Source organism: Acipenser ruthenus, chromosome 12 (assembly GCF_902713425.1).
Source record: "Acipenser ruthenus chromosome 12, fAciRut3.2 maternal haplotype, whole genome shotgun sequence".
Classification (NCBI taxonomy): Eukaryota; Metazoa; Chordata; class Actinopteri; order Acipenseriformes; family Acipenseridae; genus Acipenser; species Acipenser ruthenus.
In genome coordinates, this window is record NC_081200.1 from 9,609,455 (window position 1) to 9,624,614 (window position 15,160).

General features: G+C 36.0%; 1 protein-coding gene across 8 annotated transcripts in view; it reads left to right on the forward strand.

Moving 5' to 3' along the window:
* LOC117417159 (histone-lysine N-methyltransferase MECOM-like) overlaps positions 1 to 15,160 on the forward strand; it is a 193,424-nt gene that overhangs the window by 159,322 nt on the left and 18,942 nt on the right. For 2 of the 8 annotated variants that reach the window (XM_034029064.3, XM_034029065.3), the window contains exons 3-7: positions 6,985 to 7,119; positions 12,805 to 12,907; positions 13,177 to 13,414; positions 13,754 to 13,901; positions 14,312 to 14,465. In XM_034029064.3, the coding sequence (XP_033884955.2) occupies positions 6,985 to 7,119; positions 12,805 to 12,907; positions 13,177 to 13,414; positions 13,754 to 13,901; positions 14,312 to 14,465 (778 nt within the window). Of the gene's footprint in view, positions 1 to 4,263; positions 5,080 to 6,984; positions 7,120 to 12,804; positions 12,908 to 13,176; positions 13,415 to 13,753; positions 13,902 to 14,308; positions 14,490 to 15,160 lie in introns of those variants that run through there. The other 6 variants (XM_034029059.3, XM_034029060.3, XM_034029062.3 and 3 more) reach the window with 4 other exon arrangements.

The following is a 15,160-nucleotide window of genomic DNA, read 5'->3' on the forward strand; positions in this document are numbered from 1 at the left end:
TCTCTATGGGTTTCTAAATGCACACACCTTTTCGGTACAAAATGTATGTTTTAAAAATGTTACCTTTGACTTTGCAGCACACTTTATCACACCCCATGGCCGAACACACTGTGTCTAGTGTCCAAAAAACTTTCACAGGAAGTATGTGTGATGATTTCAGCCTTTTCCTTCACTTTGGCTGAAATCCTTTACACTCATATCCAAAGTGGATGCTGACTACATCAAGTAAAAGTTTCTGGAAGGAAATAGATTTATTCAGAAAACAGTTTGGGGAATTCAAACACTGTTTATTTGTGCATTTTTTGTTGCCATTTAAATATATATATATATATATATATATATATATATATATATATATATATATATATATATATATATATATATATATATAATTTAAACTGATATGTATGTAGAAAGATACTTACGATGGAGTGTTTGAAGCAAAGTGGAATAATTAATTCAAGCAATTGAATGGCACAGTAGTTCTAGTCTTCATATTATTATTATTATTATTATTATATTTGCTTCTTTGTATTTTCTGTTGTGTTCTAGATATAATAAAACAAGTAAACCAACAGAGGTTATTCTTGTATATGACGCATAGTTGAACTAATAAAAAAATAGTTATAATAGCTAAATCAATAATGGGTTTTTTCGTTAATTAATACAAAATATATGTTATAAACGGCTTGCAAGGGCCAGGCATGACTGTAAAGGCTGATTGTAAACAGTGAGAGCTAGCAGTAGATGAAATAATGGGGTGCTAATTCTGAAAGCACACAGCTCCTTTCCTCAAAGGCAACAGAATCTGCAGGAAATCAGCCCTCTCATGGAATGCCTGGCTGACCTGAGCAAATGAAAATAATCCGAAGTAATTAGAAGTGTGCTGGACTACTCCTCAGAGATCTGTGCAGGAGAATAAACATGCCTTGGTGTGCAGAACCACTGGAAAGGCCCATGTCTGAGCTGTTAGGTGCCCTGACCTTGTCCACATAAAGATGTGATTTATGAAGTGCAGGGCACAGCAGCAGGGCTTCTGTCTTCTCCAGAAGAACCAAATTATTGAGGTGGAGATTAACACGCTTTCACTTGGGCCCATTTCCAGAGCAAGGACATGTTTTATTTACATTTTTCCCCTTTCATTTCCTCCCTTCTCTTTTAATGGTAATTGGCCCACAGAAAGCTCCCCAAAGTCAGATTTTGGAAACGAGGTCTGTGTACCTCTGCAACTTCACAAGCTATTACTGTACAGTACCTCTGCCACACACTCTCTGCTAGGGCTTGAAGACATGCCGACTGCCCCACATCAGAACCATGCCAACTATGCATATTGGAGGTTTACTTTGATATGTAAGTGCTGCCAAGAATTATTGCAATGTGCAGAATGCTTTACGTAAACTTCTTTCAAGAAGACAATACATTTAAAGAAGGAATTCCAGGTACTTAAATAAGTATGTCCCGGTATTTTCTTTATATCACTTAATATATAAATTTAAATGTGGGATTTAGGTATCAGCGATTTTGCAAATATACCATGTATAATATACAGTAGCATGTTAACACAATCAGATTTGTTTTGAAGAATCTTATAAGAATATTTTATACTGTATCTTGCCTAGGTAATATTTTTTGTGTTGCTTCAATTGTAGAGACAATTTAACAGCGCATTACATAACAAAACACATTCTAAAGATCCAAAAATAACTGGTGGGGGAGGGAGGAACTTTTAAGTGGGCTCTAAAAGTATTTCATATGGATTTGGCTGAGATCATTTTATTTTCTTAAATGTGCTGGTATGCACCTTGACCATAGGGTTTCCATTAAGCAAACCTCTTCTGCTGTACTTTCTTTCTACTTCAGGGACAACTGTGTAGCTGAAGTATTAAAAAGTTTTCAGCTTTCAGCCTACTGGGAACAACTAACCAACATGCGTGCTAATTCTATAACACATTCACTACTCTATCCACTAATTGTAAATCAACATTCTCAGTGCTGGCGGTTTAAACATAGCCATTGGTTTTAAAGCCCTTTTGACCCTTTTTGCACAAATTTAAGATGAATGCACTCTCCACAGCCACCAAAAGGGAAATAATAACTTCCCCAATGTATTACTTACACACTGTCGAAGCAATTTATAATAATCTCAACCAAAACATATGGTATCATCTCTTTCATTAAATAAAGCCCATATAGGACTCTACACAGTATACAACACTGACAAAGTGTAAATATAACTGGAAAAGTCTATCTATGGCATGTGCAGTTGGAAAGTTCAAAAGGGTTCATTCTGAATAATTGTGTATGGATGGTGTTTTTAAAATAGGTGTACATTACATATTTGTACCCTATTAACCACGTGTTGCAAATTATACAGAACAAGACATGTGTAAGAGAACAATGGGGGTGACTGGTAGTGATTCAGTATTTAACAACCATAGGATTTCAGTGTTTCTTTTTGCCTGTCAGTCTGCAGTAAGTAAACTGTGCCTGTTTAATGACAAAATGATCCAACAGAAGCTGAAAGCTGGAACAGCCTTTGAGGCATCTCTATATAAATTCACTATATTTTCTGTCTTTGTCTCTGAGCTGTTAATTGTACATTGTTGGGTGACATTAATGTATGTCTAGTACAAAGATTTTCATACAGTATTAATGGGGGGCAAAAAAGTATTTTCAACACCTGAACACACTTTGTCTTAACGATACCCACAGTGTGCAATACAGAAAAAGTAATGCGTTAGCAGTTGGACTGTGTCTACAGTTTTTTTTTTTTTTTTGTTTTTTAATCCGTCTCACAATGCCATCTACTGTAAATGGTAAGTACTGCAGGCGCATTTAAACTTTATACTCCGGTTTCCAGTCATATCAATGTAATCCTAATTTATCCAGGACCTGGTACGGATACCAAAAGACCTTTTTGTTAACCAACCAACGTTTCCCCCTTTTCAGAATGGCTTAGCTGAAGGGAAAACTTACTATCAGAATCCCCGATCAAGCCCTCATGGCTCAAGCAATCAGTTTCCCAGATTACTTGTATTTAATACACAATGCATCATAAAACAAATCCTTCATCCTGACAGGAAGAAAATAGAACAGCTCATAGCTCTAGCTTTCCCAATTTATGGCTAAATTAAAAAGGGTTCCAACAATGGACAAGTCGAGGAAGGGCAGGAAATCAATGGTCAGCAAACCGGGGTCCCTTTAGGTTCGTTCTCAAGCACCGAAGTGTGTGGGAATCTTTGGCGAGGTTTGGGGTTATTTATAAAGGATTTTTCCTGTCCTACCTAACCCGCACTGTGCGATTTTCTTAAAACAATAGAAATTATCTCAAATAGAAGTTCAATGTCACCGATAACAGACCACTGAGACAAATTAATCATCATCTTTTCCCAAAGCTCGACATATTTTAACATACTAGTAAAAAAAAAAAAAAAAAAATGTTATAAACTAGACTATCTGTGTTACAGGCAACGCGCGTATGTATGTATGTATGTATGTATGTATGTATGTATATGTACATTTAGTCAAAAATAAACTTCCATAAATAATCATTTAAAAAAATTCCCAAACCCAACGACTTTTATTATCTTTTGATTTAGCGGTTTTCACAAAAAATGTTCCTGCTAAATACTGATGAACACACTTTGTGTGCGTCTGTGTGTGTGTGTGTGTGTGTGTGTGTGTGTGTGTGTGTGTGTGTGTAAATTTGAGTTAAATGATAACAATACAATGCGTTTTCTCTAAATTCAATAGGAAATTAAATGTATTTTTAACAATACATAACATATCAGAAAAAATCTCTGTGTTTACAAAATGTCTGTGTTTACAATGGGGTTCGATATAAACTGAAGTATTTACAAAAAATAATTTCGTTCGTTATAGGTGTGCTTTTAAAATATAGAAACTAAAACAAAATAATGTTTACTTAACATAACATTTAAAAAAAAAAATCAGTAATCATAGTTGTCCAATAATAATAATAATAATAATAATAATAATAATAATAATAATAATAATAATAATAATAATAATAATCTGTTATTAGAATAACAACAGTCGCGTGACCTGTTTTAAACTCGAATGGGTCTCTCAGGATGGTCATGTCAAGTATAGTTTGAGTTTGTCAAACTTGTAGTAAAATGTTAAAATGTTATTGGAATATAAACGGGTAAAACTTCCTGCCTGAAACGTAGCCACAACAGTTGTATCTTTTTGGTGTCTGTCACTTCAGAAGTTTAGACCCCCCCTTAAACAAAAAAAAAAAAAAAAATACAACCCAACCGTTAAAAGCAGCCTCTACGTTCGATGATCATAACAAAATCACTCGAAACCTACGTTTTGGGGGTTGGTGCATTTGTACTCAGTCCAATAGGACCCTCTTGCGACCTTTCACTGACCTTTCCTATCCAAGGAGGCTGCTGTCACTTTAAAAATTTACTGAGAGAAGCCTCCGTGCAACTTCCGATCGCGGACAGCAGCAGATAGCCCTGGCTGCGTTTCTCTGTATGGATGGGCGATCAGATCCTCTTTAAAGAGACAGTGCGTGAAATAGAAACACACAGATCACACTGTTGGGACTTGGAAAAAGGTGGGCGATCCTGCAATTTCACTATCAGGAGTTGTAAAACAAAACAAAAAAAGGAAGGAAGGAAGGATTATCCTACGCCCTGAATACCTGAAGAAAACGAACGGAGGTTGTATTATTGATTGAAGTTATGAAGAAGTTAATGTGGTTAGATATTACTTTATTGACACCTCGTTGATAATAAAAGAGAAAGTGAGGAGAGAGTGAAAGGTAAATGGAAAATAAGAAAACAGAGCCCTCCTGTAAACTCAATCGAATCAGCAAAATAAAATTAAAAGAAAACTGCCTGCATTTCTAAAGGTCTGGAGATTTCAAGAACCGAGGGAGCTTCTCGAGACAAGGAGATGGAACTGGCGAAACACTTAAATATTTTTTAACCTCTGTTGTGATTACATGCTACTGAAAAAAATAGTTTGAGCCCCGCTGGAGTTTTTCTTGTGGTATTTTTCCTGTATTTTTTTACTGAGGCTTGTAAACTAGGCACAGTGGTCCAGGTAAGCGTTCCTTATCTTTTATATATCGTGATGTTTTTGCTGCTATTTTACAAAGTGTTCAATATTTTATTTGCGAGCTGCATGATTTTATTCGGAATGTCACATATGTGTTCCTTTGGCCTCCTTGTTGGTTTATGTTATACTAATTCTAGTTTGAATTTTGAACTATATTTTGCAATGCAGTTTAAAGTTTGGAATTGTATCATTAAAAATCAGATAGGTCGTCTTTATATGAAAAGCTTTTAAGCGGTAGCGATGTGCATTTGCAAGAAGTAATGGAACTAATCGGGTCGTTGAATTGACGGCTAGTTGTGTGTGCGTGTGCGTGTGCGTGTGTGTTTTACATTTTTATGACAGCAATTTGAACAGTATTTTTGTTCTTTTACGATTTCCATTAAGCATAACTCCAATGCATATAACCATAATGTATATAATTCTATAATCATCATTCTATAATTTAATTGAAATATACCAATTAAAGCTGCGCTTAGATTCTTAATTGTTTATGATCTTATGTCACCCTATTTTAATACATTTTTTAAAAAACGTTTATTTTAAGTACAACTCATAGTTTAACAAACTTTGCATTATTATTGCTTAGTAGTAGGCTATCTATGAGCAATTTTAACAAGAAGTCAGACCACTTGTTTAGTAACCAGGGAAATAAGTTTACATTTTTTAAAACATTTATATTATTATTTTATTTTAGGCTACATTTATAATTCATTGTTATTATAATTGTGTATTTCTTAGAAGTTAGAGGTATACTGTTCATAGGATACCCACCTTGCTCCTAAAACATGATTTCCCTTAATACAAATTGTAAGATTGTGAATATATTCGTTACTTGTTCCAACATTTTTTGAGTCCATAAAGAACAATTTACAGAACTTAGCGGTAGTCTGTAAAGTGATGTACTATAAGTATGCACTTAAAACAAGACTCAAAGAACAAGTAAAACAAATCTGGTATTTCATATTAAAAGGTAAATCAAACAATGTGGTTAATGAGCTGTTTTTAAGAATTAAAAGTCCCTAATCGTTTGTTTGTCGTTAAGAAGATGACCTGATTTGCATATTATATAGTGATTTAGGGTGTAGGTAAACAGTGACTAGACTTTTAACCTTTCCAATAGGACCGATAAGGCACATTTTTACTACCTATGCATGATGAAAACATAATTTCTGTTAAAGGGCCATTTAAGATAAAGCGCGTGGGCTCTTGTTTAATCACTGGGGTGTGAAATCATTGAAGAAGCTTATTATTAAAACTTGTTCTGTGATTTCATTAATATATAGGAATTAAAAAAAAAAAACATTGGTAAGCGGAAGATTTTAGTGTACCAGAAAAAAAAAAAAAAGTTTCACGTTTCAAATTACCGGTAGGCCTATGCAGTATGTAAAAACAGCAGTGTTGAGTTATTTGGTGGTTTTTTTTGTTTTTTGTTTTTTTTTGGTAAAACAAACAGAAAATGAAGGAAATTCAAAGTCTGCTAATCTTGTATTGTTGCTATAATTTGTCAAGCTTTTCCGGTTTTGTTCTTTGTATTCTAGAAATATTTACCTTATAATAAAATAATTGTTCAATACAATTTATTCTAACCATAGGGTTGTCCCGTGCAATTATGAGAACTACACACAGACACACACACACACACACACACACACACACACACACACACACACACACACACACACACACACACACATATAATTGTATTATATATAGTGGCAGGTTTAGACAGTATCCTTTTTCTATAATACAACACAAGTGTGCCAGAGTGGCCAATGTAGACACATACTTTAACAGTATCTCCAAAGCTTGGTGGGAGGTACATCATGTATCTTTCATTTCCACTGTACTGAAACATGTGCTGATAGGATTTGTAATTTTGTTTTCTTCCAGATCTTGGACGAGTTTGGCAATGTGAAGTTCTGCATCGATGCCAGTCAGTCAGATATAGGAAGCTGGCTCAAACACATTCAGTTTGCCCAATGCTGTGATCAGCACAATCTTGTTGCATGCCAGATAAACGATCAGGTATGTTGTGAGCACTTGCATGACTTTCATTCACGCTTTACGTTCCTGGTGAAGCTTGAAGAATCGCTTGATAGTAGGATACAGTAGACCCTTATGGCTTGTTTGCTGTTGTGTTAAAAGGTATGGTTCAAATGTTAAACAAAGATATAGACATACACTTCTTTTTTTTTTACTGCATTTCTACTAAACACTGTGTGCTTATCCAGTTCTTAATTGTTGTTGCCTCAGGCTAGAACGAAGGCCTACACTAGGCCCTTTGGAGCACCTTGTGTAGATTCCCTTTACTGGAATGTTCAAAACGTTTTTCAAATGTTTCAGAAATGTAACAATAATTTTCATAATTCATTTTCAATGCTGGTCTGGAAAGCGATCATGTTACAACGTTGTTATTGTTTAAATTAACAAGAGTAATCTAGCATGCTAAATAAAACAGTCTGTCCTGTTTTGTATTTTATAAAACTCAATAATAATAAGCATAGAAAATGGACTTCTAGGCTGTCAATAGAATGTAACATTCATTAATTCATTTTTTTTATTTTCAAATCCTCTGACAGTTCTCTAACTGATTTATTTATTTATTTTTGTATGTGTATCAAATTACTTACAGAATGCACCCAAATAAACGATTCAGTGAGAAGGTTAAATACATGTCATAGTTCCCAGGCTATTATACATGTGGTTTAAAAAGTTGACTTTGTGAAGCAATGTAATCATTTGTTGAAAGTTTAGGGTTTGGCCAATGGAAATTATGATTTAGGTACTGGTTTGCTATGCTAGAACACAATGGGGGATACAAACAGAATCCTAACACATAAAACTCATATCTTTTGTCAGAATTTTTTTTTTATATATAAAACCGCAGAGGCCAGAATACGTCTTAAAATATTAATAATTTATTAATGATTTACTAGAATCAAAACTATGTTTTCTGTGGAGATCTAAAGCATGGTTTATATGTGCTGTCATTCCTGTTTGCTAGAAGAACTGAATTGAAAACCGTGAAAGTAAATCAAAGAAACAAAGAGAATGATTGATTTCCAAATATTATGCCAATAAATGCATTAAAACAAGTATACTGTGATTACAGTTACAAGGGCTAGAGCTTTGAAAAAACAGAGCACTTGAAAAACACTTCTCATTAAATGAAGCATACAGTGACAATATGCAGTTATAGAAACCAATGTATCATAGTTTACCCCTTATATTCTTACTAAATATTGCATTACAAGTGTATTACATTACTGATCCTTGTGAGTGTGCTGCTGTGAACACATCTATTTCTTTGTCATGGAACTGCATGTTTGTTTGTTTTTTTGTGGTTGTCTTTTTTTAAAAACTTTTTTTCAGCACACTGACAAAGCTGTTTAACACTTTAAAATCACCTGGAGGTTAACTGAATGTTTACTTCAAATGAATAAGGATAGTTACATTTATATATGAATAAGGATATTTACATATATATATATATATATATATATATATATATATATATATATATATATATATATATATATATGTGTGTGTGTGTGTGTGTGTATGTATATATGTATATATGTAACTATATACATATATCCACACACACACACACATATATATATATATATATATATATATATATATATATATATATTGTGGAACTGGAGGTTATGGTACATGTTCTCCATGTAAGAGATTGATTATTGGCTGTATGCTCTTTTAATAGCAATGCAATCAGAAACATTTTAAACACTGTCAAATCATTTTGCACAAGCTTCCAATTTTCTGAAAAGGAATCCATGCTTTAGCACTGTTATGAAAGCAAGACTTGGCAGGTTACATGAGGCTGAGTCTAATTAAGGAAGAAGAGCACATTGCATTGAGACATGAGAAAGCTGTGTTAAACACTAGAACACAAAAGGGTTGGCTCTAGAGGTCTCTAGTTCTCTTGTTTTACTCTTCTTTGCTGATGAATTCCTGCCAACTTGTGAATGAGACCTACTCATCACCTAATGAGCACCCCTATTGTAGAAGGTGTTATGCACCACTGAGGTATGGAAAGAGACACTTGATCCTTGTGATTTGTTTCCCACTAATTACATGAGCTCACCTGTACAATTCTAAAGCAAACATCTCTTTTCAGCTGAAAGGGGTGTGGTTGATTGCCTAGCACTCTACCTGAAAACAAAGAAATTGGTTTAGACTGCAAAGTGTGTGGTAAGGTGGATGACAGGAATGAAACCCTTAAACAGCTGTAGATAGGATATCTAGATAAGGCTTTAAAGTATTTGATTAGTATCTAGTCTTTGTGTAGATTGGACAAAAACAAGTTGAAAAATCCTTACCAAGGGCCACTGTTTTGATTTTAAAATATGTTGCGCCTAGAAGTGAGCTTTTGGTATATATATATATATATATATATATATATATATATATATATATATATATATATATATATATATATATATATACTATTTAGGTGTTGTGTGTTTCTTCACAGTATCTGGGAAATTATTTTCCTTTATGTTTAGCCACAGGGCAAATGTGTGTGAGGCTACCAAGCAGGGCCGTAATTACAGACAGACTTGCCAGTAGCTTTAATACAGGAATAATTATTTTAAGAAGAGTGGAATTCAATGAATACATTGCACTGAGTGGGCTGTATAAAAGCTATAGTGACAACATTCTTAGAACAGCCGTACATAATGGAATAAGAAAGACTTTTTTCAGGCTTCTATAATTCTTAACTGAGCTTTGCATTGCTTGGGACCTTTTCATAATTATGAACCAGCTTGTGGTACATTCAATGTTTTGTGAAACATGCAAAGCTTTAGAAGATGGGTAATGAGCAACAGGTCAGAAGTATGTACAGAAACAAGGGTTAAGAGACTAGAGGTCTTGCTGAAAAATGGGACATAGCCACCTTGAGAAACATTGTGGTTGTAAAGATTAAAGGGGGAGGCTTTCGCACTATTATTAAGGTCATTAGCACTTCCTGTCAAGGTTCAAGGTTCATACCACTGCTCAAAATCCCATCATTATCACCGTATCCAGGATCGTTTGGCTGCTACTAAACTCAGCAATCTATCAGAAGGTTGTCTTTGTGGGAAGAGGACTGAACTGAGCACTTGCAGGTGTTGCCGTTCACAATAATGATTATATATTTAAACAAGACCGACAGGACAGGTGCTTGTTAAGGTGTTGTATTGATCTGTGGATGAACAGTAGGGCACCTTGTTAAGTATGTTTCTTATAAGTAGATCTTACTGGAAAAAAACTGCAATGACATAAATGTTTGTGAATTGTTAACATGCCTGGTGGTCTCGCATTAGTACACTAAACATACAGGATTTAAGCACGTTATTTACACTAGTTATAATTGCTATTTACACCACTTTACAAAATTGTGTGAAAGGTAACAGATTGGATCGTATATCAGTGTTCTGAGATGTGCAAACAATAAACCCCACAAAAAGTGTTAAAAACATTCCTCTATGGTAGGGAAAGCTAAATATTGTTTCAGCAAAACGTGTTGGCGAAGAAAGGCGCAAGATATCTGCAATCAGCAGGAAACTGGTCAATATTTGTGTCTTATAGAAATCCCAGTTAGCTCTCAGTTCCCTGCATTCTTTGCTGAACAATAGAGCACCACTTTATCCCCATGATTGGAATAACCATGGCTTTTTGTTCTGTCCAGCATAATGTAATGGCCAAGCATTGAATATGTTTCATTTTAACTATCTTCAAGGGTACTGTCTCTTTAACCTTTCTGTTTCCGAGAAGCCATAGTCTTATTCTAATATGTCACAATCCAAATGTCAACTCACTGCTGGGAAGGAAGCTAATAAGTTAAACCTTTAGGAGCTGCCAAAAACAATGTACTTAGAATTGTTTGGAGAAAGCCATTGTGTTGTAAGGGAAGTACAGGGATCCCAGCACCTTGCAAGCTACCCCTGTGCATCATTTTTACTGAAACAACTTTCAGTCAGCAGTCAGTGAAGGGGGCTAGGGTGCTAAAATGGCAGGAGGGGATTGCTATATAAAAATAAATGAACGTTATTTTTTTGACACTGTGGGTGCCTAACACAGGTGGAAAGAGTAAACTTGCTATTAAGTGGTTCTAAGAGTTCCTTATCCTTGAGCACACATGTTCTGTACAGAATGCTTCAAATGACTGCAACAGCCATTTCATAGCCTTTTGTTTCCTTTGTAGACTAAACACAACTGTGTGATAACAACAAATCTGTTTACATTTCGTTAAAGGGACTGTGACACCATTTCTAAATAACAGCTTGTGGCAAAGTGGTTACCAGTGTACAGGTGCAGAAGTGATGCAGTGCTTAATCAGGAGACAAGACAGTGATAAGCCAATTAAAAAGGCTTTAATGTTGTAACCCAGGTCTGGTGACCTCAAACAATAATCCCAGGCAATACACAGCAATGTGTATTGCACTGTTCAAAATAAAGGGTTTGCAGTCCCAAATAATAAACACAGTCCAGTTACACACACAATATACAAACAAGGTGTGTGTTGCAGTGCTCGTGGTGCTAATGCAGTTATTGTCGTGACACAGGTGTAGTGATGTCCGGGTTGCCTCTGGCAACAGCTCCGGAATGTGTTAGCCGTCCTTCTAGGTCATTTCCTTAACCATAAACGAAGGACCAGATCACGTCACTCCGTCCCCTTTTTGTACCATCACTCATGACCCCTTTGTAAATGATTGCAGCTGCTCCTCCAATCCTCGTCTGCCACATTGTTTCCCTTCCGGGTCGATGATTTAGTGCACCGGAGCTCCGCCCCCTTTCTAGATGACCAACTTCCAACTTTTTTTTTTTTTTTTTAATTTTAGTCGTTGCCAATTATTTTTTATTATTTTCTCCCAATTTGGAATGGCCAATTATTTTATTATGCTCAGCTCACCGCTACCACCCCTGCGCTGACTCGGGAGGGCGAAGACGATCACACGCTGTCCTCTGAAACGTGTGCCATCAGTTGACCGCTTTTTTTAACACTGTGGACTCACCATGCAGCCACCCAAGAGCTACAGCGTCGGAGGACAACGCAGCTCTCGGGCAGTTTACAAGCAATCCCGCAGGCACCCGGCCAGACTACAGGGGTCGCTGGTGCGCGGTGAGCCGTGGACACTCTGGCTGACCTAACCCTCCCTCCCACCCAACAAATAGATCTTCTAATTATATGTGCCTTATAAGCTAGACTGTCAGGGATTCAATACATTAAGACTGACAGTACTGATTACAGGAATAGCTAACTATCTAATACATACACATAGCAGGGGAGGAATCTACTCTACTCAAGCCAGTTCTGGCCACAGCAACATCAGGAATTGTTCTGCTAGGTTTCTTGGCATGTCCATTAGTTTTAGTAGCCAAGCTGACTGCCACTGAGAAACATAAACTGGTATTCGAAACACTGTAATTTCAAGCAACTTGAAATCTGGCAACCCTGGATTTAAGGAGCCCTCTAGTGGTCTCACCATGGAATTACAGCTTTCTTTTGCTGCTTTTATTGGACTTTATATTTTTTAAAGTTAGTAAATTAAAATGATGCACTGTTATACATATATATATATATATATATATATATATATATATATATATATATATATATATATATATATATATATATATATATATATATATTTTAAATCCAAGTTGAGTCTGAATGGACTTTCTTGTGTTTGGTTTTAGATATTCTACAGAGCCACAAGAGACATAGAACCATCGGAGGAGCTATTGCTGTTTATGAAGGGTGAAGAATATTCATATGAAACAATGGCTCCAGATATACACGGTTAGTACTTAGGGCTCTTAAAGTGTGTGTGTGTGTGTGGTATGATTTTACTGTTTAAAGTGGTACTTTAAATAACATATAAAGTATCCATTAATGACTTTCAAATCCCTCACTTATGACAGCCTTTTTTTCCAACCATGTTTGTGTGAACAATCACTTGTACTGTTACATTTTCTTGTTTTAACGATCCTCTAATTATTCAAAGTAAAAAATCTAATATGATGCCATGTAATGTGTCTGTTATTTTCATTGGGGCGGGGGATATATAGAGGAGCGACAGTATCGTTGTGAGGAATGTGACAAGTTCTTTGAGTCCAAAACTGAGCTGCTAGACCACCAGAAGTACCCCTGCAGCACGGCACACTCTGCATTCTCCATTGTGGACAAGGACTTCCAGCATAAACTGCGGGGCAGCGAGCATGACCTGCAGGATTTCCATGATCTCCACGATCTCCACGATCCCCAGGAGTGCAAGGAGTGCGACCAAGTGTTTCCAGATGCGCAAAGGTTAGAGAACAGCGCCTTGTAGCAGCAGCTCGTGAGACAAAGGCATGCTGTGCCAATGGCAATGTTACAGTCAAACCAAATGGGCTTGATTCAATACAAGATAATAATGTGTGAGCTAGGAAAGGATTTGATGTGTTACTGTTACTGTACAAGTACAAAGCGAATATGTTCTGGGTTTAAGGACAAACGTTTTGCTGTACTGTGGTAATCTTTGTTTCTATTCATGCAAATGTACTTTTAATCTGCTAGTAAGTGTTAAGAATGTGTTCTGTAACTCAGTGTCTGTCTCCTATTAACTTAAAAAAAAAATGTCATTTGTATTTTGTGTGCTTTGAACAGCCTGGAGAGACACATGTTGACCCACTCTGAGGAGCGTGAATATAAGTGCGACCAGTGCCCTAAAGCCTTCAACTGGAAGTCTAATCTGATTCGCCATCAGATGTCACATGACAGTGGAAAGCACTATGAGTGTGAAAACTGTTCAAAGGTACAGTGAAGACTTTAACTGAACTGTACTACCTTTATCTATCTGAAATGTTTCCCGTCTGACCAAAACCGTTAAGGCAGCCATTGCCAGACTCTGACCTAACGACATTGTTGTGAGGCCTTTTTTCCCCGCGAGAGGCAATGAAACTTCATTACAGAAGACCCCCTTCCTTTGTAAAGTTGTTCCTGATGTGCTGCTGACAGCAGACAGTGGTTGCAGATTCACTCAAACCTTAACATTTGTTGCTGTGGTAAAATGAGGCACCTACGAACAACAAACAAAACTGGACAATTAGATCCTTGTAGCATTTAAGGAATTAAAACACATTACTGTATGACAATGTCAGCTTGCAGTGTCCTTTGTTGCCTAAAGTAGCCTTTTTCTTTATACTGCTCCTTATTTCTCAGCAGGTATTCACAGACCCCAGTAACCTCCAGAGACACATTCGCTCACAGCATGTGGGCGCTAGGGCTCACGCTTGTCCAGACTGTGGGAAGACCTTTGCCACCTCTTCTGGGCTAAAGCAGCACAAGCATATCCACAGCAGCGTCAAGCCCTTCATGTGTAAGTCTTTAAGACCATTCATATGTAAGTCTCATTACTTTATTAGTCCTTTAATAGCAAGAAAAGCCCTATTGTTGATCTTTGTTTGAATGAATTATTGCTTTGCCAAAAATGTGTTTTTCTGCATAAATGAAAAAAAACGATTATATATATATATATATATATATATATATATATATATATATATATATATATATATATGTGTGTGTGTTTGTGTGTGTGTCAGTAAAATAGTTGTGCAACCAAGACAACCTCCTCAAAGTGTTTTAATGAGATCCCAGTAACTAATGTTTGAGGAGAAAATACTGACAGAAAGTATTGTTGTAATTTAGCGAGGTTTAGATTCCCAGTGTTTCTGTTCTGCAAAAAAAAAAGAAAAGAAAGATGCCTTGAAGCAACAGCATACTTAAAAACACAACATAGGCTGGACAAGAAATCAAGGAACAATTATTTATAATAAACCCATTAATCAAACAACTGCCCAGGGAATACGGATATCATATGTTAAACCTCAACATTCTGTATGTTATCACTTGAATTTGATAGATATGTATTTCAGAACAAGCCCACACACACACACACACCGTTGCCTTGCCTGCCTATTTAAGGTAACTGTCTTCTATTACAGTACACCACCCTGGCTTAATTCAAAAACTCACCAACACATAAGCAATTGCTCACTGACTTCACAAAAC